Here is a 25,485-nt window from a genome sequence, read left to right on the forward strand (position 1 = left end):
AACTGTTAAATTACAAAGTAGGGATGGGCTAATTGAAATTCCTCAAACACCATCAAATACTTAGTGTATGAAGGATTCAATATTCGAGGAAAAAAAATTCAAAGAAAAATAATATAGAAAATACAGTAAATAAAAAAATTCAACACTGATAACCTCTTAAGTTTACTAGGTTACTTTATTTCTTCATACATATCCTGTTACCATTCCCCAAGATAGTGTACTTTTAACATGCAATAATGTAAATAAAATTACACTTGTGTATTGATGCTGCAAATGTATTTTGTGATACAAATTAACAAATGCTTACACTTCACCATAATGAATGATAATTTAGTTATGTTACAAATGTAGTGAAGCTGTTGCGTATCACTTCATGTAATTATCAACATCGGGGTTAAAAGTTATCGTGCATTGTAAAGGAGTATAATACACAATTAAAATATAGTATCTTTGAAGTATTCATGAGCTTCATGTAAGTACCCAGAGTTTGATTTAACAAACGTACAGTGAACAGCGGAAAGACTGCAGTTCAGACTACAGGGTGGCTAGTTACAGAAAAAACGGAGAAAACTTGGAAACGTCAGGGCATTTTTAGCAATAGGATAAACTCTGGAAATTTCTTAGGTAGTCAGGGATTTCTTTTTCTCTAATGATGACGTTACTGGAATATTAAAGTTACAGCAGAAATTTATTTTGAGTTGTACTGGTTCCATGTACACACATGCTTTCTTCACCATTTCCAACCCCTATTAAGTGTTGCAAAAAGTTTTCCTCCCATTATCTGTTTTCTGTAAGTATGTCAACACTTTGACCACAGTAGTACGATAAAATAATCATTATACGTTAGTAATTTTTCATGTATCTTAATGTCTTTAGGGCGTTATGATATTTTTATGTTTAACACATTTAAACTTGTCGACTTTTTGAGTGGCCAAACTTCAACAAAATATAATTTTTATGTATAATTTATATATATATATATATATATATATATATATATATATATATATATATATATATATATACACACATACATACACACACACATACATATACATACACACACACACACACACATATATATATATATATATATATATATATATACATATATATATATATATGTACACACCTATATATATATACAGTGGAACCCCTTATTTACGTTACCGTTATTTGCACTATATTCTTCAGGTCCCGTTTGGTTCCCATTTAATCCAATACAATACTTTCACGCGAATTACGTCTCAAAAATCTAATCCATCCCGCTATTTACGTCACGTAACAACGATAGTAGGCCTAAAAACATTGTGAAAAACGTAACTTTTATAGTCGGCAGTGAACATTTTAAATCGCAAAATAAACATATTTTATAACATGAAAAGTTGCTTTTATTTCTAAACATATAATAATATATGCCTAGGCGTGTAAAAGTCCGAGTAATTATAGCAGGAGACAATCTAAAATGTACTCGGGAAAAACGTAAACTCACGAATGTATAAACGTTCTGTTACTATATTTATGTCACTACTTAGCCGAAATACTGGTACGAGACATAAACTTCACTAGATAAAATGAGCGGAGTCTTGGTAACTGTTTTAAACGTATTTTATAATTTTGGAAGTATTGTACAGTAAAGCATATTTTTTAAACTAACCATTTATATCTGGGTATCGTAAATAATTAATTATTGGTATCAAGACATCAAGATGAACGTAAACTTGAACATTTCACGGCAGCGAGAAAACTGGTGCGTATACCAATAAACTGGTATTGAACTGGACATAACTGGTACACGGGAGGTGGAGCTTATATTTTTTTCCGCTAAGCTCGCATCTATTGGCTGGCTGCTGATGGAACGTCACGAGTCTGGGCGGAGCGTTGAGTGAGTTATACTGCGCATGCGCAGCTCAGACAACAGAGAGAGCCAGCCGGCGGCTACGCCGCGCCATAACAGCTGATTGAGTACGATGACCTTTCTCCGCAAACGGCGCGCTATTAACGGTAAATTTCCAATTTACTGCCCCTCCCTTTTTTTTAAATTTTTTTACTGTGGTGCAATGCGTATGTGTATTGTAGCCAGCATTTGTTATGAACGCTGCAGGATGCGACTATGTTTTAATTAACTTTAATGTATTTCTTACTTTTCCCATTATTTACACTTTCCCGCTTTTTACACTTTTTTACTTTGTCCCCATGAAAAGTGCAAATAAGGGGTTTTGCTGTATATGTACACACACACACAGTGTAAACTCTTTATAACGTCACTCGATTTAACGACAAACTCCTTAAAATATCGAAATTGCTTGTCTTTGGTTGTTTACCTTGTTTTTTTATACAATAATACACACTATATAGCGTCACGCTCACTCTATTTAACAACAATACCCAATAGGACATTATAAATCATTAAGCAGTACTTTCTGAGATTGGAAGTTTATAAGAACTACAGCTGTGTACATTCTTTTGTTTGCTGTTTTGTTGTATTATCTAGCACGTCTAAGAAATTTTGTCTTTTGTTTTTGTGTGATGATCTTGCACATGTTTACCTCGGTTACTAGACTTTTGTCAAGTTGTTACACATTATCATTATTGAAGTTGCTTACAGACTTTCGAACTGTAAACATGGTGAGTAAACGAAAATCTTTGTGTATTGACGAAAAAGTTTTATTAATACGCTCAATAGAGGCGGAAGAAAAGATCAGTGATGTTGGAAGACGCTTTGGATTTAGCCGCTCTACCGTGTCTACAATATGGAAAAACAAAGAAAATACAATTAAAATAAGAAGAAACATAAGAAAATACAATTAAAATATTGGAGCAGCAAAAAACATCAGACTAAGATAACAGACTATATGCAATAAGTTTTGTTATTTGTATGAATATTAATGTTCGTGTGTAAAATGTGTACTATATTAGTAAATACATATTATAGAATAGTAAAATGATATCTTTTATTTCTCTCCATTTAACGACCACTCTCTATTACGCCGAAAAATGCTCAGTCTGTTAAGTGTCGTTATATAGAGTTTACACTGTATATATAAAATTAGCTGGTAAAGTTGAATTTGTAAAATGTTTTTTCAATATGGATAAGGAGAACCAAATGGAATAAATAACCTACAATTTTTGGGTTTAAATGCGATACTGGTGGCTACTGTTGTGGTATGGTTTTAAATTCTTAAAAAAAACTTTATTTTATTTAGTATTTTAAATTATAAAAAATTCTGATTTTAAATGGCGGGAAAAATTAAATATATATTTTTTTTTAAAAGAAAATTGAACCCCATCATATAGCAACCTGTAAAATTGACTTTATAAAAATAAAAAGATCCAGTTTTTTATTCCATTTCATTCTCCTTATGCAAAAATTATGTTATATTATGTTTTTAGTTTGTAAAAGTTCAGCCACTAAAAAGGTCATATACAGTAGAACCCTGTTATAATGTTTTTCAAGGGAGCACAAGAAAAAAACATTATAAGCAGGTAAACATTATAAGCACGAAATCTCAATTTAGCACTTAACAATGTTCGAGCTTTGTACCAATGGACTCACCAAGCTATGTAAACAACTTTAATGTTAAAACCAAAGATAGTATACTTTTCTGAAACAAGCCAACAATTTTTCAACTTCGTCTTGTTCCCTGGTTAAATTTTGTTTGTCTTTAAAGATACACTGCCACATTTTCTGTGAAATTGTCTCACGATTCATGATGACAACATTAAGAGTGAGAACGTCTACTCCTTCGCCACCTGAAAATGTTTAATTTTGGGATTCCTATGTATGAATGAAAAAATATATATTTTTAAGCAATAGAAAACACTTTTAGTTATGCCCTCGCTCAATGGTTGGCAACTTAAATATCGTAGGACTATGTACGTGCATCTGAATACCCACTGGAATGGCAAGGAAGAGAAGAGTTGACTAAGGGTGCCAACTGACACGTAACTATGAACATTGTGTACCTTGAGTATATTGCATAAAATTGTATTTTAACAAACTTCCTGTATTGTATGGCAGTGATTGTAAACATAAACATACATAAAGGAAACTTTTTATCGTAAGTGTTGGAATAATTTGGTTTTAAAACATTTTTTCCCCATTTATTGAATGTTAGAAAGCAAACATTATAAGCAGGAAATTACACTATTTATGAACGTTATATGCAGGAAATAAATACATTGTCCTTATGGAGGAAATATTGGGACTTTAAAAATATGACATTATAAGCAGGAAAACATTATATGCAGGAACATTATAACAGGGTTCTACTGTAGTTTAACCATGTGGACTGTAAATATAAAATAATTAAATGGAAAGGAACATACACTCTAAATTATGGTATTTGAGTGATTTGATTTAACCATGAATTTGTGTGCTCTAAATAATCCATGACCGTATAAGTGCGTATAAATTTTAAGCACAATAATAAATAAAATATCTATAGCCCTTTGATTGATCAAATAAATTCTGCATACATAGTTTCAAAGTTTTATAAAATAAATAAATGATTTATTTTTCAGATGCAGTGTTGATGGAAACACATTGTGTATTGTTAATTCTGGAAGTTATGTATTTTTTTTTGTGAAAGGTGTTTTTTTATAGTAATTTGTATTTTAGTTTGTCTTGCCAGATAGACCGAGACATGAGATAAAAAAAAGATTGATTTAACCCATAAAATGGTCAAACTCTTTAATAGTATGGAAACTCTTGCCATTGCAGAAACTAAAATTTTGCCGCATTTTGTTTGATCCACGCAGAAACAAAAATTCATCTTGGCAGTAACTGTCACTAGCAGGGCATGCTTTGTTCCCAGCATTGAAGAGGAGCGAGCTGATGGACGAGAAGGAAAAGTTGCAGGAGGAAATAGCTGCGAGGAACAGCGAAGTGAAGGAGCACATTGCGCGCTGTGAGGAGTACCAGTCGCAGCTACGCAGCTTGGCAGCGGAGTTGGAGCAGTCCAGAGTCGAGGCAGCTGCGAGGTAATTAGTAGCAGGTTTCCTGTTTAAATGAACAAATTTTTTAAAGCTCTACGTAGTTATGTACCAATGTAAATTGTCTTAGCATCGCCATTGGACGATATTCCCAATTTTTAATTTTTTTGGCGTGACAACGTCTAATAAATCAATGAACGCCGGCTGCACGCACGAAAAAGTGTCCCATTACGCACATTGTACCTTTGCGCCACATCTATCTCTCTTCCACTCGATTGGAGCAACCATCGACTTGACTTTTTCGAGGCACATTAAACTTGAAACACTCCCATTGGTTTCCTACCGTAAACCGACTTTACAGACAACCAATTTTTTTTTATAATTGTTTCCAACTTACACTTTAAAAAAAAAAACTGATACACTTGGGGAAGAAAAACACACATTCAGGAGTCACTTTTTTTCTTTCTAGTTACCTGTTCTAGTTCCGTAGGGACAAAGATCATATGGTGAATTGCAGTAAAACCGAAAGCATTTCAATATACGTACCATGTAACACAGAAATGCTCATAATACACTATTAAGGACCAGAATGCACATTAATACACCATAAAGCCCTGAAATGCAACCAAGAATCACAAAATCAATCAGCATATTTAATCAAAAGTCAATTCGAATTTCAAAGATGTAATCATTTAATATACTGAATTCAATGAATGTGAATTATTTACCCAACACACCATTGTTAGGGCATAATGTATATTTGATGTGACTAATCAAAGGGTAAAATTGTATGTATTTATTGTTCATGTGCCAAATTTTTCAAAACATACAATGCAAGAAATTTTCTTAGGTGGGATTTTTTTACTTTAGTTAAATGTTTTTTTTTTTTTTTAATCAAGAAATGAGGGAAGAGAAGAACGACTGAAGGAAATTAGCGAACTGAGAGAGAAGCTATCAAACTTGGAGAAGGAAGAGGCTGCGAAATCCGTGTCGAATGCGATGGAAGAGAAGGAGAATAAACTGAAGTCGCAGCAGGAAAAGTTTGAATCGATACTGGAACTGGGGAAGCAGATGAATGTGGACAAGGAACTGTCGATGCATTCAGAGGTACGTGCGTGACAGCGCTCTACTTGATGCGGTTGGGCTCAGTTGAGTGTATTCTCAAGGTGCCAAGATGGTTAATTTTTGTATCATCATTATCACCTTCACCACCACCATAATCACCACCATCACCACCATCACCACCATCACCACAACCATCATCACCACCATCACCATCACCACCATCATCACCACCATCACAACCATCATCACCATCACCACCACCATCACCACCATCACCACAACCATCATCACCATCACCACCATCATCACCATAATCATCACCACCACCATCACAACCATCACCATCATCACCATCACCACCATCACCACCATCATCACCACCACCATCACAACCATCATCACCACCACCATCACAACCATCACCACCATCACCACAACCATCATCACCATCATCACAACCATCATCACCACCACCATCACCACCACCATCACAACCATCACCACCATCACCACAACCACCATAATCATCACCACCACCATCACAACCATCACCACCATCACCACAACCATCACCACCACCACCACCATAATCATCACCACCACCATCACAACCATCACCACCATCACCACAACCATCATCACCATCACCACCATCATCACCACCACCATCACCACCACCATCACCATCATCATCACCATCATCACAACCATCATCATCACCACCATCACCATCACCACTATCATCACCACCACCATCATCATCACAACCATCACCACCATCATCACCATCATCACCACCACCACCACCACCACCACCATAATCATCACCACTATCATAACCACCATCAATAATAATAATAATAATAATAATCAACAACTGTTTCCAGCCTGTGGCTGGGTCATTAAAGTAAAATGCCTCCATCTTCCTCTATCCTTTCACCATTTCTCATTCTCACTTTAGTCCATTCTTCTCCTTTCTGCAATTTTCACGTCATTGCTATTATTTGAGGACATTCATGACAGATACATACTATGTATAATGTTTATTTAAAACATCATTATGTTGGACAGAATCCATAGCTAGTCTTCTACTCTTTGTGTCATAAATAACTTGATGAAAGAACAAACACAGGTTATGCATAAACTGACCTGAACAACCTGGCCAAAATCAGCCGATGTTAGATGTTAAATGCATAAAAATTTGACATGTGCTATTTTTGTTTGTTTTTCTGTATCTGTGTTTGTGTATTAATTTATTCAACTTTTTTTTTGCCTTTTCTACAATTTTCTTGTATGGCACGATGTAAACTATCGTGTGTATTCAATTAGTGGTGCACCGATATGACTTTACCAATTACCGATTCGAATACCGATTATGAGAGCATTAATCGGCAGATACCGATTATAATGAACAAATTTTTTTAAGTGTAATAATGCACACAAAATTTTTTATTTCCATGTGAATTTAGGTAAAATTGAGAATACAGTTATAATAACAGTATAAAAATATATAATACACTATTAAGTCGTTGCAAAGTGTAAATTAAATTAACTTCTATTTATATTATTGTAAACAACTTGAACTACAGTCTAATAATTGTAATTTACAATGGGTAAGTTTTTGTTGCAGAAAACTAGCATTATTATCGACTATGACATAAGGTTGCATCAAGAAATTACCGTTTAACAATGTAAACATGTTGCTTTATTTTGTTCACTTGAGTTTATAGAAAAATGTTTCCACACTTCACTTTTTTTCTCCCTACTCGCCATCTCACTATAATTATATAAAAATGACTCAAAACCAATTCTAGCACCTGTGATTTTATTTATGTTGACTGAATATATAAAATTATAAATACTTTTTCACTTTTCATGTCACATACAAATAACACAACAACGGATAATGTTACCAAAGATACCCATAACGAGTTTGTAAAACGCAGTGATAAACTCTAGAAGGTATCGGGACCACGATTTTGAACCGCTACTACGACTCGAAAAGATCGATTGTCATAGAATCCACTGCAACTGTTTGTGGTATTTTGATTGCGTGCCATCTATTTTACGTCTCTGGCTATAGGTAATGTACAAGGCCACTAAACAAAAGACAGAACAAAATATGAAACGTAAATAAACGTGTAGGAAAAATGTATTTTTTATTGTTCGAGGCAATGAGATTTATTAAACTTAACGAAATATCTGTAATCATGTTATGACGGAGTTAGATGAATTTTGTAATATATACAAATATTTTCGTATTTCGTCCTAAAATGTGTAACAAAATATTACACGGTAAAATCCTACTTAATTACGCCGGGACGTAGATAATCGGCAAAGTAATCGTTAAGATAATCGCCGGTTACGATTAATCGGTAAGTACCCATAATCGCTGATTACGATTCATCGGTATCCGCATCGGTGCACCACTATATTCAATATAATGTTTTAAATCTACCTTCTCCATTGCAAGAATCAAGACTGTAGCCAGAATTTTGTGAAGGAGGGCTCTAGTATAGCCATTGTATCATATTTAATGAGTAAGTATTTTTAATAATGGAATTTTAAAAGAAAATTGTTTGTTACACTAAAAATTTGGGATTATTAGACTTTTAGCAGTCCAATTTTGCTTGAGAAAAGAAAAGTGGACATCTTATATTTTGTTTATTTTTATTAAAAAAATTTTTTAACTTTATTCTTAAGTCCATTTTTTTATAATTTTTTTAGGACACAGCATAAATAAATATGTATATTAATATTAATAAATACACATTTTAAGTGTGTATGAACTATGAAATAATTACAGTTTCATATGTGTAAACTGGCATGAAATATAGACTGTACTTGGATACCCAATTCGTGCCGTTTATGTGGGAGACTGAGCCGTAAGGCGGAGAAACCTCAAAGACATCTTGTTGGTTCTGAACCATTGCCGTGATATATTAATTCTGCTAACCAGCTAGTTATAAAATTTCTAACATCCCATGTTTAAATAATTTATTGAAGTGAAATGAATCGAGAATGAATTTTCAAGGCCGAATTTTAATGCAATGTTTTCGTGAAACTTAGTTGTGAAACTATCTGATGCGAAAAGGACAGAGAGTAGGTACTTGGTCAAAGATATATAAAGAAAGCACCTTGCTATATATGTTGCTGGGCTCATTTTGGATCTCTTTGTGCGATGATTCATCCCTCGCCAAAAGGAAAAAAAAAATAGAATCGAGAGAGATAGATGAACGAAAGAATAAGACAGAGAAAGTGCTCATGCGCTTGTTTCAGCAAATAGATATAGGTATCCTATACAGTCAACTGTGATTGCCTTGAATTATTTTTTTTGCTACCAGCACGCTCGCGTTCCTCCTTGTTCAACCAGCAGCGTAGAGCGCTCTGTTGAGACAATCCCTGCATTTCCAGCATTGACAGCGCTTCCGGTTATGAATTTCATATTTCGTTCAGAGACTTGGTTGTGTTCCAAATGGCGGAATTATTTGAAGAATTGTACAGTTTTTCTCAATGGTATGAGGATTTCAACAGTGAGTAACATTTATTGTTACTTAATCCTTATTGGTTGATAAATAATTATTGATATCCTGAGCAGTTATTTTGGAATGAGTTAATATTTATTTAGAAAATTGTCTTCTCTCTCTCTTTCTGCCGTTTTACCCCTTACAATATAAGTACTTACTAATAATTGCGGTTTTAATTGCCAAATAAGTTTCATTTCTACCGTGGTAAAACACACTTTTTTAATTTCCTTATGGATGGCTTATTAGTTATTACCAGTAAGTTGGGAACTTAAACTGTTCTGTCCCTCATGTTTATTGAGTAATTTTAAATAAAGATAACATAATTTGATGTTTTTAATGAACTTAGCATAATTTCTATTAAAAAATAAGGGATCTCTACACAGTTTAAGGTGTTTTATGGAGAAGCTATTTTTTTTTAGTAAGTTGTACCAATGTACTTACAGAGTTAATAATAAAAAATTCATAATATTTTATTTTATTATTTGTGATTTTCATTCGACTCGTTTGTAGACAAACGTAAGTTAGAATTTGACTTCCCATTGAGCATTTGAATCCCACAATGCCTGCGATCGCGCATTTTTTCAGGGATTGGAGTTGTCCTCTGAAGCCTGCGAAATTCAAATTTGCATGCTACTGTTCGCATCTATGTTTCTGGACATGTGTTCCTTAATAAAAGTTGCTTGATGTTGGCATTTCCTGCCATCTATTAAATTTATTAAATTTATGCCCCACTGTTTATGTACAATCTGTATAAAATACTAAATTTTCTTAGAAAATTGGCTAGATTGGTATAGAAGTGATATGCAAATTGGTGATTGTCTGCAGGGGTGGTAATCCGGGGGGAAAAAAAATTATTTTTTTTTTTGGGGGGGGGGGGGGGGGGCTGGTTTACGTTTATCATTTTTGTCTCACTGTTACGATTTTTAAGTGCAAACCCCATCAAAGAGGGGTTTTTTGATTTGGGCAGTGGGGAGGTCTAGCACCCCTAGAATCTATGCCCATATTTGATTGATCGTCCTACTGGCTAAATAAGCATATTTTTACTCAGTTTTCAAATTTTCAGGGGGATAGATGCTTTAAGTTTTGGTTGTTTTGTATATGTTCCCAGTCCTTGCGTAAGTGTTGTTTTTGTAAAAGTGATTTGAAATAATTTCTTTTACATTAGTATGAGTGTTTTCATTAAGACATTTTTCTTACTTGATATTTTACTCAGAGGTTTGGCTGTAAGTGTCTTATGTTCTTATTTATATATTTCTTCTTAGCCTTACTTGTTTCACATGTCCTTGGCACAGTGGTCATTCCTATATTCTCTTCTAAATGTCAGTATAAATACGTAGTGTCAGAATATTTAAAAGTTGCATTAAAAATCTTAATACTTGTATATTAATAAGCCTTGAAATTTTTCACTTAAAATTTATTACCTTATTAATTAATTTTTTTTCTCTCTATTTGTTTTAGGCCATGGTAGAGTTAATGAGAGACGTAACCTTAAAATCTGATGAAATAGTTAAACTGAAAGCTGAAATTGAAAAGTTGTATGCCGACCTTGGAGATGTTAAAAATGACTTCAAGCAAAAAGAAACAAATTTGGAAAATGAGTGTGCACAGTTGCAGAAACACATTTCTATTTTGGAGGGTAAAAATTCTCTTTTGTGTGAACAGTTGAAAGTATTTGATGCTCAACAGTTTGAGTCCAAAGAAACTCAGGTGAGATATGTTGTAACTGTATATATTATATTTTTTTATAGTGTGTAATATAATTTTAACTGTTTGAATGCACTCTTATTAGTGCCTACTTTCTCAAAATATATATGAACTTTTTCATTTCCTTTCCCTTTGATTTGTTTTGTCACCATTTGGTTTATAAAAATTTTTCACATTACTCAAAATTTGTTGTTATAATATTAAGAAATAATGCATATTGGTAAAACGTTATAAACATTCAGAAAGCATAGTTCAAGTTGAATGTAATTTGCTGTTTTTACACATGCATACGGATGGAGTGTTTCAGTGATCTGCAAAGTGTAGTAATCTCCCCCCCCCCCCCCACCCCCCCGGATCATATTTTTGGTGCCGTAATGTTTAAGGGTGATTTTATTAGATGTCTGTTGAATGTAAAAACAGCAAGGAGGATGGGGCCACAGTTAAGAGGTAAGATCACGCTCTCTTTCCACCAAAACAGTTCTGCAGTGAGCAGGTGGGTTTTCTCTAGGTACTCCCATTTCTTGAGTCTGTAACGGTGCAAGACCATGCCCCCCCCCAGCTTATGAAAGAATTTTTAAGGAATTTATTTATTTTATTTATTTAGAGGAATCAGCCGAGTTTCATAGATTTCATAGTTTAAAGATTATAGTGAACTAATTAGTAATTTTTATATCATTTTTTTTTATCATTACTAATATTCTGGTTAATAGTTTTTGTGTTAAGATGTTTTATTCAGAAAAGCAGTTTAACTATAATTTTACTGTTTCTCATTATTTTTTTTTTTTTTTGGAACAGAGTTTTTAGGTGTGTTAAATGCATTTTTTTTTTTTTTTTCAGTTATTTACTTTGTTTGGTTTGATTGCCTGCATTTTATGTTTGCAGTTATTCAGCAGCTTTCATAATGATTCTAGAACATTTGTTGTTGTTTGAGTGAAAGAAAGGATGAGAGGCAGGTGTGTGACTCTGTGGCGCCGTGGTTTTTTCAGACTGCCGAGGCTGAAATGGCAATTTTCTGTATTTATTCCTACGAGGGGAAAGTTGAAATTTTGCAATTCCCACAGTGTTTTATCAATTGACTAGAAAGAGAGAGACAGTAAAGCAGGCACGAACCTCTGTAAGTTTCCCGGTAGTGAAATTTGTTGAGATTGGTTGCTTTGCAAAAGCTGTGTTGTTGTTGGTCGGGGATGTGTGTAGGCTGTAGTGTCACCTTGCCATTTCTCTGCTCGGTGTCGTCTGAATAAATCGTGTTTGGGCAGTGGCTCAAACATCGTGCAATACGGACTGGTTTTTTTTGTTTGTGCAGATCTAAAAAAAAATTAGTCTGCATAAAAGTTCTATTAAATCTTTATCTTCAGTAAAGACTGCCAAGCTAAATTTGTACTTAACCTTGAAATTCAAAAACTTAAACATTTTCAGCGAACATCATAATTTATTATTTCTAAAGTGCTTATGAATGTTGCAAGTCAGGTCGTCTTTTAGCCGGGCCGGTCTGAGTTTTAATAACTCAATCAGTGCTCCATTCTCATCTAACCGCCACTCATCATCTATACCATAATTACCTCAATGTTGATGGTTCTTTCATTCCTTCGTTCTTGTAACACAGCGAGGGATGGTCAAGAAGCATTGGTGGCTCTAGACTTTGTAGGGCCTTAGCTTTTACTTTTATGAGGTCTTCCCCTGCAAAATTTTAAAAATTAAATCTTTTGCACAAAACTTTAAGCCAACTAGGAACTTCATTTTCGATGATGGTTATCTTCAGATTGGTTTTGTAAATGCTTACAATAAAATTTTGGTGGAATCGGGGTGACTACGTGGCAATAAAATATTTTGAAGTTTTCTAATATGAAATTGTGAATGGAAATTGTTATTAACCAGTACTTTAATTTACACGCTGGTCAAATTTTAATTTTCCTTTTCCCATTGATATACATTTTTTTAACAGAACACTAGACAAACAAGTAAAATAAAAATTAAAAGCATCGGCACAGGGCCCCAGGAGATGAGATTTATTGTACAATCAGTGATTTCCCACAAAATAGGATTTTTTTTTAATAATAAATTTTTTTATTTCCTCTTGTTTACACTTTTGATTAAGATTTACTAATTTATTTATTTTTAGAGTAGTATTTACCCGTGTATAATGTACAACATATTCAGATAATTTAAATGATAAGAAATTTATTAGTATATCATTATTTGTGCCCGTAAATCACAAGAAACCTTAATGTGCAAATTATTTTTGTTATTAGAGTGGAATTAGACCTTAAATCAAAATATATTAAGATATTCTATTTAAAAATACATTTTTAAAAAAAATTATCGATTCCACTTGATTTAAACGATAGTTTAAACCATTGTGGTTTAAATCAGCCAACCCTGCCGGAGGCCATCATAATAATGAAATCTCACAACTAGGTCATCCTTGATACAGTAGTGTATGGAGGTAAATAGAGGTAAATAAGCATGTGCAGTGGCACATACATATGATTGAAACAAGAATCATCGATCAGATGTACATACATATTTATTTGGACGTGAGACCGAGACTCACGTTATTACGATATCCCTGAATAAAAGTATAGAACAGATCAGTATTGGAATCCACCTTCCCCTCTCCCCTAACTATGCCCCAAATCCCTAGTAAATTTACATTTTGTTTTTGTTACAGTCGTCAGAACCTGGTGTTGTGGTGATCGATGAAGTAGCAACACCTTTCGCATTCAAGAGTGAGTCGGTTCAGCCGTTGGTTCCGGGCGACGGATGTCCGGAGCAGCATGAGGCAGACATACAAGAAGTTGAAACCATTGAAGTGCTGAGTTGTGAGGTAAACTTTGCTTCTGGTGGTGGTGGTGTGTGTGTGGTTTTTTTTTTTTTATTAGAGATTGAATGGTTTTATTTTTATGATCACATTTTAAAGTATAATATTTTACAACATTAAGCTTTTTAGATGAAAATATTTTTTTAGTGTTTTTTTTTTTAAATCAAAATAGTGTAATTTTAATTTCCAAACTAACTGTATTTGCTAAATAATGAATGTGCCTACAGCTTTACTCACAACCAAATATTATTCCGCAAGGTTTTGTAAATTTTAAGTATGTATTCCATTCTAGTAAAATCATTAAATTAAAGAGGATAAAATAACAATAAGAAGTCCAGCATCAATTGGAAGGTAAAATTATGTATTAAAAATCCAGTGTGTTCATACATTTGGTTATAAAATAATACTAACATAATGATATTATTTAAATTTTGGCTGTTAAAGAATTAAATTTTAGTTGACTTTATACTAATTTCATGAGTTAATTTGTTTTCGGTGTTGTGTTATAGTTGAATTAACTGAATGTTTAGTTTTTTCCCCCCCTCTGTTTTATCACAATACACCATAAAAAAATACCCTTATTTATTGTAAATTATTAGAATGCTGCTGTTTCATATGCTAAGGCTTTGAGGTGATATTGTGGTGAGACCAGACCAGTGGTTATGAGAACCCAACTTCTGACATGTTTCATTATTTAAGTAGTAGTGAGTTTGAGTAGATTCTTTATTACTGCCACTTCATCTAAAGTGGGACATCTTGTACCTAGATGCAGTCTACTCCAGCAGATCTGAATACCTTTGTTTGAGTTCTTGCGGAGAGTTTTCAGTTCTGTCAGTGAAGTTGCTACAATATGAAAACAGATATAAAATAATTTAATGAACTTACACCATTTTTGTTTTACGCTGGTTTTTCATAGAAAGACTCCAAGAAGTGACAGAAATGGTTGAACACGTATTAAAGTAATAAACCCACGGAGAACAAACCATTGCAGTTAATATCAAATGTTACGTGTCTGGGCAGCACAGATAATTCGGTGGAAGGAATTAGGTCAGGAAAAAAAAATTACAGCACAGGCAAACACAGTGGCATGACAATGATGAAAAATTTTCAACAAGAACAGTAAATACAGGAAAACAACCCTAGGTAACACAGCGACACAAGGACGAATCCAGTGATGAAACTTAACAGATGATCTGGACTACACAGTGATTCACTGTTGAACAATGCCAAAACAGTTGATCAGGAAATGTCATCTTCTTTCGTCATCAATTGTGAAGTCACTGGAAAGCAGGAGTTTGAACATGTGTATAAAAATACTTGATTTGCTGTTTTCAGTTGGAGCAGTTGTAAGTTAGGCTATTTTGAAGCTAAATTTTGTGTAGTGTATGTTGATGTGTTGAAAAAAAAATTTGATTTTGCGATACGTGAACAGAAAAGTAATAAATTAAATGTTACGTGACCTTGGATTTGATTAAATGTTACGTGACGTGATTCGACCTGATGCACAAACTGCAGGGTATCAAGATTTTTAATATTTTAATTGTTTGGATAGTTTTAGGACTCTGAAACCTGATTGTCACACAAGTTATTATTATGGATACTACTAAACTAAAACTACAAATGTAAAACTGGAGTTCCTAAAGATACGATAGAAAACAAAATACAGAAACATTACATAGGAGACAAATGGAGATAAAGATGTAATGCAAGTCCCTCGAGTGTTTTCGAGAACTTGTACCTGTTGTTTCGTGCCTAAAAATGATTCTGAAAATACGTGTTTCAGCCATTTTCACTCTCCTAAAAATATAGCTTTCAAACAAAATACAGAAACAGGACTACTCACCCGCCCAAAGCGTATTCTTAAATCCTATTCGTAAACAGAAGCCACTCGGATATCTTGAATACTTTTCAAAATCATGTAGTTTCTTCTGAAGCTCTACACAGTGTTGTGTGCCCGTACAGGCGGGTCCCTTAAGAAAATAACCATCAGCATTAAACCGCGATGATAGAGGTGCTTCCGCTAAAGCGCGCATCTCAATGCAGTGTGAGACGCCGCATGCTAGCATGCATCAAACCAGCCGTTTTGAAAATCGTGTAGCGGTAAATACAGCAGACCCAGTTTTTAGCCTCAATGAATCCCACATGCAAAGAGAGAGCCAAAACACAGATCAACATGTATTTAACCAGTTGCAAGTTAGCCTTGCATATATGTCACTAACTAATTTAAAAAAAAAAAAAAAAAAAACTTGATGTATAGGTTTTTAAAGTATCAAAAAGTTTAATGTCTCATTTTTATGCATAATCTGAAACATCAGCTTATTCCAAGAGTAACTCTGTGTTTGCCATATTTGTTTTGTTACTGAATTTTTTTTTCTTTTCTTTTCTAGGACAACCCCATAGCTGAACCGTCTAATTCGGAGCAGCTGGAATCAGCGTACACTGAAGACGGTGGTGCTGAATGTGCATTGGTAGACGACCAGCCGTACGTTACTGGCAAGAGTGAATTGGCTCAGAGTGTGGCTGTGGGAGCTACCCAGGTGGGGAGATTAACGGTCTTTAAAAAAAAAATCACTAAGCATTTGGTAATTCAAAGCAATCTTCTCGACTACCAAAACAGATCTTGGTGATGGAGTTTTCCCATACTTTTGTAATTCATAATGCAGATGTTGAATTTTTTTTTTGTTTGGTTTTGTTTCATTAATTCAGGTAATTTTTACCGTCTTATTTATTCTGTCATTCTGGTACTTTGTATAGGCATGGTGACAATCTTTCTTCGATAACTGGCTCTTTATACTGCTGAATTGTTAGGTTTTTTTTATTTATTTATTTTAGGTTAGCCCCTTTTTTATATATTGTATTCACTTGGATCACATTTATTGAATCAACAGTTATTTTGCTTAACTAGTTTTGTGATTTGCAAGTTTTACTTGGAAGCTAGTTTTTTTCTCCTGTTTGTCCAAGATCATTTATGCCCTCTCCTTCTTCCCCCCAATTCTTCTCAGCATCCCATCCCCTTAATCCTGTTAAACCTTCGTCTTCTGAAGTTAATAATCGTTTACGTTTAATTGCTTCTGCGACCGCAAAAATTCACTTCTTTATGACAAAAAAGATAGAGTTTCTTTAGTGTACCCACAAAGTTATTCCAAGATCTCAGGACAAAAGTTTTGCTAAATGAGATGTCAGTTGGATACTTTTATATTTCTATACAGGGCTAGATTTTAAGGAATATTTTAACCTGCCCAACGGACAGGTGTAATCGAAAATTTGCCTGTCCGCCATCCAATTTGCCTGTCCGCTGTTTTACCCAAATAAAAAAATTTCAAAGTCGCTGAAAAAGTGAGAAAAAAGGATTTTTGCTATATGTTGCACCTATTTTTATCACATACTTAACATCCTTATTTAATCATCATTTTCAGACGAGTCTCTGTCTGAGTCACTGCACGAATTACTTTGCTGATTCTCTCTTGAACATCTTCGATAAGGAGGCTGAAAGGGTCGACGTTTTCTCTGAACATTATGATACCAGAGATTTATTGCTGGTGCTGGATCAAACTCACTTTCAGAAGGTGACTGTATTTGAACACGCATGAGGGCAGACAGTGTATCATCATTTAGACAGTTTCGCCAGTCTGTCTTTATAGACTTCAGTCTTTACAGACTTGAGCAGCCCGTAACAAAAACTGATACAGATGATTTTGAATGCGTTTCGCAGACTTTGCAAAACATTTGTTTTGTTTCTGTGTCGTAACGAAGCCAAAGAAACTCGGAACACCAAGACGTTAAAAAGGTACGGGACCGGGCAATTTTGTCATATTTATTATTATATTCTGACTTGTCCTCGTCTGTTTTTCTTTTCTTTTCTGGTGGTTTTGAAGCACCAGTAATGAATTTCCACATTGTGTAACGCAGTTAATTAAATACTTAAACAATCGCAGTGACAAGATAAACTGTAAAAGATTACCGTGTCCTCTGTAAAGAAGTAATGTTTATTTTTTGATGCATCAGTTGACAGGCGAATTTTCAAGCAGTGGCAGTCACTGCGGCCACTGTCAGCTGTATCTGGAGTACGCCGTGAAATGTTAACCATGCGAAAACGCTTTTCTGTTAACAAACTATGTTAAAGTAGAGCAAGGAATTAGTAAAGTCGCGATTTATAAAGACAATAAATTTAAAAAATTATATTTTGAAAGTATGCAACGGTAAATTACGTAATTGTTGGCTGCACTGCAACGAAATTAATATTAAAACATGGCAACAAAAACAAACATCATCGGTGTGAGACGTTTTGCATCTCTAGCATACGAATACGACTATGTTACGTGAATCATGACGTAAACGTAATATTTTAAGAATTATGATTTAGAAGATTTCATCGCGGTTTGTACATAACCTACTTTTTTTTCCCGCGGTATACAATAGCCAGAGTCGTCCGTCACAAAAGAGCAGCCATTATTGTTTATTTATAGATATTGTCAAATACGTTTTATTTGCGGTCGTGGTCGTATAAATGTTATTAATCACCTCTGTTGCATTATTGCGTGCGAATAACCTCGGCGTCACAAGTTGCATCTGTCCACCGGACAGTTGCCTTTTTTATTTTGCCTGCCCGGACGAGATTTTGCCTGTCCCGGGCAGGCGGACAGGTGCTAAAATCGAGCCCTGTTTCTATACCAACTTGTGTTATACTGATAACAGAATGTCATTAATATTTTTAAACTTCATTAGCTTTAAACCTTAAAGTGTGACCGTGGTGTATGGAAAAAACATTCTCAACATTTTTATTCATGCAGTATTCAGTTCTGTGCGAATATGAAATTGAATGTATAAAATATAAACTAAGTCGAATCAAAATGTGAATATTGTTCTCAATAAGGCTGTATGACACTTTTTATAAAATATTGTTTTGAAGTAAAATAATGTTTGAAATTATTGATTAGTCAGTTGGGCCCATTCAATAAAAATCGTAAACTAACCATGCAGAATATTGGTAGGTATTGAGCATTCGTAAAAGCAAACTTGAGTGTCACATTTGAATTTTTTAAGTAACCAAGACTATTTGTGCTAAACATACACAACACACAAATAGCTAAATTTTTTCATGAGCAAATCTTAGGCTTAGGTTTTTAAGCTTTAGACCAAATACCTAACTTTTCATAAGACGCAAATTTTTTCATCACAACCAAAGCTTCACGTAATATGAATAGCAATTTTCCTGCCAAAGTCAAATCAAATATTTAAAAGAACTTCTATTGATTCGCTTAGTCTAAGCTTTGCACGGGCCTAATAGTGTGCGAGATACAGTTTATATGTTCTCACGTCCGTCTACTGGTGATTGGTGATTGCTATATTAACCTGCATGAGCGAGCTGTTTTTACATGCTTTATATTAGATTCACCTGTATGTTTGTCTGTCCGTCTGTAACTCTGTCTGTCCGTCTGTAACTCTTTTGACTAAGAGTGAGTGACTCATCACTGTAAAATGTCCCACCCACTTCATTACGTTCGTTAGCCGAGCGGTCTAAGGCGCGCGACTTCTGTGACGTCAGCTTTCGGATTCAACGATCGTGGGTTCTACTCCCGGCCACGCCGAAAAAAAAATGTTTTTTTTTTTTTTCCCCGGTAAATTCTAATATTATATCCATACATCTAACTGCAAATGATTCGTAGAGACTTTACCATTTCTTTGTGACGTTGCAACTCCAAATAATTATCTCATATGGTAATAGGTAGTGTCGGTAACTCATTTCCCTATGATAATTATACATAAATATAGTTTAAAAAACTAAAAAAACATGCTTTTAAAAAATATCAAACTAAAAAGTTAAAAATAAATATAGTTTAAAAAACTAAAAAACATGCTTTTAAAGAATATCAAACTAAAAAGTTAAAAATAAATATAGTTTAAAAAACTAAAGAAACATGCTTTTAAAGATTATCAAACTAAAAAGTAAAAAATAATTTTAAAATTAAATTTATGACAATAGTATATAAGCAATACTAGTATAAATGAGAAAAAACCATGGGGCGCTTAATATTCAAAAAATATGGCACAAAGCGCCTCAAGCTTTTTTCTCATTTATACTAGTATTGCTTATATACTATTGTCATAAATTTAATTTTAAAATTATTTTTTACTTTTTAGTTTGATAATCTTTAAAAGCATGTTTCTTTAGTTTTTTAAACTATATTTATTTTTAACTTTTTAGTTTGATATTCTTTAAAAGCATGTTTTTTAGTTTTTTAAACTATATTTTTTATAATCAGGGGATTGAAGAGTTTAGGTGTTGGGTCTTTTCTATGAGTGTTGGAAGCTTCGGAAAACCAACGCGGATTAATTCCCTTTGACATTGAAAGAATTCAAATCTTTGATGGTACTGAAGCTTTTTCAAGAGCAGATTAAACACAGTTTTTTTTTTTTGTCCCATGAATAACATCTGCGTTATCTCCAAAGATGTTTGCAGGAAAAGGCACCAGTCCAGTTATTGAAATGTGTTAGAACTGTTAGTGCACTGATAACAGAATTGCTGCCAATTGCTTATTCTGAAACCTGAAAGCTGTTAATTTTGAGGGGTATAAAGCTGTGGTAATCCTTGCATCAAAAAAAAAAATTGGTCACCTTACTAAGAGATTGTGTTTGTTTGCAACTTGCTGTCAAAATTTCCACTCTGCCCGAAACGAGGCACCGACACTCTTCTCAGCCTAGCCTAGTTCCGTCGTGTTTATGATCACTGACACAAAGGCCTGTCACCTTTGGTGTGAGTTTCAAATCCTACAGATCCGACAGTTTGTAAGAATTAAGCTGCGATTACTCTATATATGTGTAGAAGAGTTGAGTTAGATTGTACCAAGTATACATAACAGATGAATTTTTTATTTATTTAAGCTGTATATACGTAAAGTGGGAGAAAGACAGCAAGACATTTTGTATCAAATTTTAAGATTGTTTATGTTTATTTAGGTGATGTATACTTACACATTTAAGATTTAACAGATAAAAAAAACAAAATCGACACAGTGTTAATAATTTGCACAACATGCAGTTTTCAGCCTTTTAAAAACAGTTATAGGCTATAATTATAATGTAGTTCTTTAAAATCTAGGTACATATTTAAGTTTTAAGTTAATCTTGATATCACAAAAGTAATTTTTGGTTTTACAGTTTATTGCTTTTTACTAACAAGCAGTGGCTGTTTTTTAACACGCTAGTTTGCCACATTGTTCATATTTACTCTTTACTGTGTGGTGTACAGGATTTGCTGATGAAATACGTACTCAAATACTCAAGAGTTGTATCTTTGGAATTTTTTAATGTAACATAAAATTTTGTCATTTTCAACTTTGATTTCAGCTGAAAAATGGTTTCATAAAACATTCTAGTCGTTCTTAAAAACTTCCTAGGAATTGATGTTTCCCAACTATCTTTTTTAAAGTAAGGCCATGATTACAAAAAAAGTGTTAGGTTACGAAGTAACTTGAGGATGTAAGTGCTTACTGTGAGTTGTAGAATTCTCTCTACATATCCTGGTAGACTGTGTATAACTTTGCTTGGACTTCTCCCAGGGTCAATGGAGATCGTAGCATATTTCATGCAAAGACGGATATGTCCCTGAATGAATCTTTAACAAACATGTTTGCAAGCCCAATGACATATTAGTTAGCTCGTAATGCTGTTAAAGATGATTTAAAACAGCAGCAGCCACATGAAGATTGTTAAGGGAACTCTCAAATCAAGGATTGACAGCTCACAAACCCTAAACCATGTAAAAAAAAAAATGAATAAATTAAAAGCCAATTAAACAGCTGACAAGAGAATGTCCGAAAGGGGACATACAGTCAAGCTTATGTGCACACCTCTTCCAGTTACCGTAAGGGTCTGAAAATATTTTAAAATATTTGGTATTTTTGAATTTTGATGAAATACGTATTAAAATCAAGTAATTTTGTATTATTATTATTTGTCACCAGTACATACAACAAGTGGGACTCATTCACAAAAAATTTAAAGAAAAAGTGTAACATGTAAAAGTCAAGAAGATTTTTTGAGAAATGTGGATTTGTTTACTTAATCAGTAGGTTGGTGCTTCATATATGTAATAAATAATTTGTGATTATGGTTAAAAATACAGTATTTTTACGCATTTAGGGGGTTGGGAAACAATAGAATCACTAAGCCCGCGGTTGTGGTTACATATATATATACATTTCTCTCTTTTTAATCTTACTGTATTTCGCAGGTGTGAAGTACATAAAAAAAAAGGTTTCACTGTAGTTTAAAATTAGATTAGTAAATTTTTTTTATATTCTTGAATCATTTAGTATTTGATTTGAATTTTTAAAAAAACAACAGGGTATACGGCAGCCGAACCTTCTCCCGTCATCACTCTGTCGAAGAACGCTGTGAGGGTCAGTGTTATTGGAAGAGCCCCTTGTAAGGCAGCATATGCCTGCATGAGCACAATCCAGGCCTCAATACAGCCCCCCCCCCCCCCCCCCCCCCCCATCCCCCGCAGCGTTACTGTCGTCACCTCTTCCCGTAACTCACAGGCCAATGATGAAGTAACCTGTGAGGCAATTGCTATCTTATATTGAAAGAATTGTGGTAGTGACGTACCAATCCACACTTTTTAGTATATTGGTTTCAGCCTATATTCCCAATTTTCTGGATTTTCAATATAATCGTTTCCAAAAAAAAAAAACACAATTTCATTCCATTTACTTGTTATAGTTCAGTAGGCATCTAGGCACCTTTTACTACAATTTTCCTGTAATTTAAGGATGTTCTTGAATGCTGTGAATTAAAATACTTTTTCATCATGCACCAAAATTCCTTACAATAAATAATTATATCAAGGTACTGACTTATTACTTAAAAATATTTTATGACTGGAGACTTGCACTGTGATTATTTTCGAAGAGTATTGAATTGGTTTTGTTTCGGTAATTGGATCGATATCGGTTTTTATCCGTATTGCATATCACCAAACTATGAGCTTTAAGTTTGAATAATTGATTTGTTTTCAACTTGTTATTTTAGTAGTGAAGTGTGGCGAAAGTGATAACTGTGCTTGGTTTCTGGCACCAGTGTGACGTTTGAGCTGTGTTGTTTATTCTAGAGTGAAACTAGTGCTCTGCGCCAAGAAGCAGCAGGTGTGAAATCAGTTCATAACATTGGGGAGCCTCGTGATAAGGATGCACATAAACAGAGCGAAAAAGTAATTATATATCCACCATACTTTGCACTGTGTATGTCTTGCAATATTTATTCAACTATGCATGGCACATGTACTACACATATGTATAACTTTAGTGTCCTGTTTTAGCACTTCATTTTAGTTCTGTATTTAAAAGTTAGTTAAGCTTTTCTGCATTTTTGTTCATTGTAAAACCAGTGCATCAGTACAATTTAATTTTGTAGTTGTATGGGAGTGAAGTCCCTCCTAGTTCTTTAGGTATCAGCTGTGTAAAATCTCCATTTTTTTTATGCTACACATAAAATTTTTGTGTTTTGGTAGTGCCGTTTTTTTTTTTTTTTTAAAAAAAACCTTCCAGCTATTTTTTCTTCTCACGTAGTTGCTAAGAATGTGTTGTAAAAATTTCTGGAACGAAATAGTTAACGTTTTGGCCATAACTGTTTTTATGAAGTCGCTTGGAATAAGGTAAATAAAATATATCAGGCTGCTAGGAAACATTTCTCATATTTGTTGTGATGATATTTCATGTGTGTTCAATGCGGGGACAGTTTATTCAAGTGTGTCAAGTATTGGGTTTTACAGGAAGTACGGACCTCAATTGGCAGCCGAAGAAGCTCACGCCGAACGTGTTCCAATTACAGGAAGAAAGACGCAGTTCGCGAGGTCTTTGAACCTGGCCTTCGACTTACCTTCAAGGCAAAAATTAGTTTTCTTCTTTGGGAGTTTGTTTGTTTATGGAAGGAGATTAACAGAGTTACACTTGTGATTGTTTTCACGTCACTGGAAATTGTTTGATTGGTTTTATTTAGCTATTGTGCTTTTTTTTTTTTTTTAATCCTAATGCCATCATCAAAAGTAATCATTGAAATCAAATGTTGACAGGAGACGATGGTATGGACGTTTGAGTTCAATGATTACTTTTGATGATTTATGATTGGCCTTTCCAGGTTACCTGTTCATACAGGCAGTTTCTAATCCTCCTCATCTAAATTTTCTGCAAACATGATTTATGCTAACCACGTATATTTGAATTTTTCTCCACCCAAATACGAGTAAGGAATGCAATTATTGATCTGGAATTTGTGATGCCCTCATGTATAAAATAATTGAATGGAGGGTGACATTTTATGTGTCAACCTCGAATATGAACATCTTCAAATGCCAGACAGACCTGGTATAAAAAAAGAATATCAAATAAATCTATATAAGGTGACTAATAAAACACACTCAGATATGTAGTGACTTCATTTCTAAATTCCAAAAATGATAATTGCTGTTAAATTTAAAAAAATTTTTAACTCAAAATAATTTCAAAATAGTTAAAAAAAATGGCCAACCTCACATGTGAAATAATGTTTACTTTTCATTTGTCTTGTAAAATTTCATAATTTTAAATTTAATCTGAAAAATTTGCATTATAATAATGATGCAGTTTACCTATGTTGCAATTTTATTTTGTGTATAAAAATATTATCAAGTTTTTGGTAGTTTATGTAGAAAATTCAGCAAATAATCTGCTTTAAGTCAAATTTCATCAGTCCATATATTTTTTATTTCATATTCCATGGCAAAAAGTTCTGAAACATAGTCTCATTTAGTCGTGAACCCTAAGGAATATTTTTGTTGTCATTTTGTTTTCACTTAAGTCTCCAACTATCAGTTTTCTTACGACCCTAAAGGTACTAGTGGAATGAATGCAGGTTTAAAAATAGTCACCTTATACTCATGTGCAGGACATATGCACATTTAGTTGGATTAAATCAGCCGATTGTAACTTGGTTTGCAATTTACTTTGAATGCAGTACTGATGATTGAAGAAATTTTCTAAGAGTGTTTACAGTGTTAGAGATAGCCTCAGGCATTTCAAGGGATTTGCGAAGTTATGCATCCACTTGCAGATCATGGAGGTAGTGGTCTATGGAGTGGGTTTCTGTTATAAAGTTGAAGTTTGTTTAATAACTTGAACAATATTCACAATTATTGTCAACAAAAAAAAAACTAACAAATGACATATCAGCATGGAATCAGCATTAAACTCCTTTACAACTGAAAAATGTTTTTTCTATCTAATTTGTCTTCAGTTGTTAACATGGCATTGACTTCACACACGCACTCCCTAACTTCCTACCTCCATGGCACAGATGCTAGCTTGTCGGACGACAGGGTAGCCAACTTGTGTAGGGGTCGCTTCGGAAGAAAAATCTTCTTTCATGCAGATCATGAATCAAGAGTAAAAAATAGGGGGG

At 33.8% G+C, this 25,485-nt stretch overlaps 1 protein-coding gene across 6 annotated transcripts in view; it reads left to right on the forward strand.

Moving 5' to 3' along the window:
• LOC134539153 (nucleoprotein TPR-like) overlaps positions 1-25,485 on the forward strand; it is an 81,452-nt gene that overhangs the window by 39,559 nt on the left and 16,408 nt on the right. For 3 of the 6 annotated variants that reach the window (XM_063380910.1, XM_063380911.1, XM_063380916.1), the window contains 7 exons: positions 4,818-4,983; positions 5,835-6,042; positions 10,986-11,234; positions 13,900-14,055; positions 16,437-16,586; positions 23,162-23,260; positions 23,822-23,935. In XM_063380910.1, the coding sequence (XP_063236980.1) occupies positions 4,818-4,983; positions 5,835-6,042; positions 10,986-11,234; positions 13,900-14,055; positions 16,437-16,586; positions 23,162-23,260; positions 23,822-23,935 (1,142 nt within the window). The remainder of the gene's footprint in view (positions 1-4,817; positions 4,984-5,834; positions 6,043-10,985; positions 11,235-13,899; positions 14,056-16,436; positions 16,587-23,161; positions 23,261-23,821; positions 23,936-25,485) is intronic. The other 3 variants (XM_063380914.1, XM_063380912.1, XM_063380915.1) reach the window with 3 other exon arrangements.

The sequence above is a fragment of the Bacillus rossius genome, chromosome 14 (assembly GCF_032445375.1).
Source record: "Bacillus rossius redtenbacheri isolate Brsri chromosome 14, Brsri_v3, whole genome shotgun sequence".
Lineage (NCBI taxonomy): Eukaryota > Metazoa > Arthropoda > Insecta > Phasmatodea > Bacillidae > Bacillus > Bacillus rossius.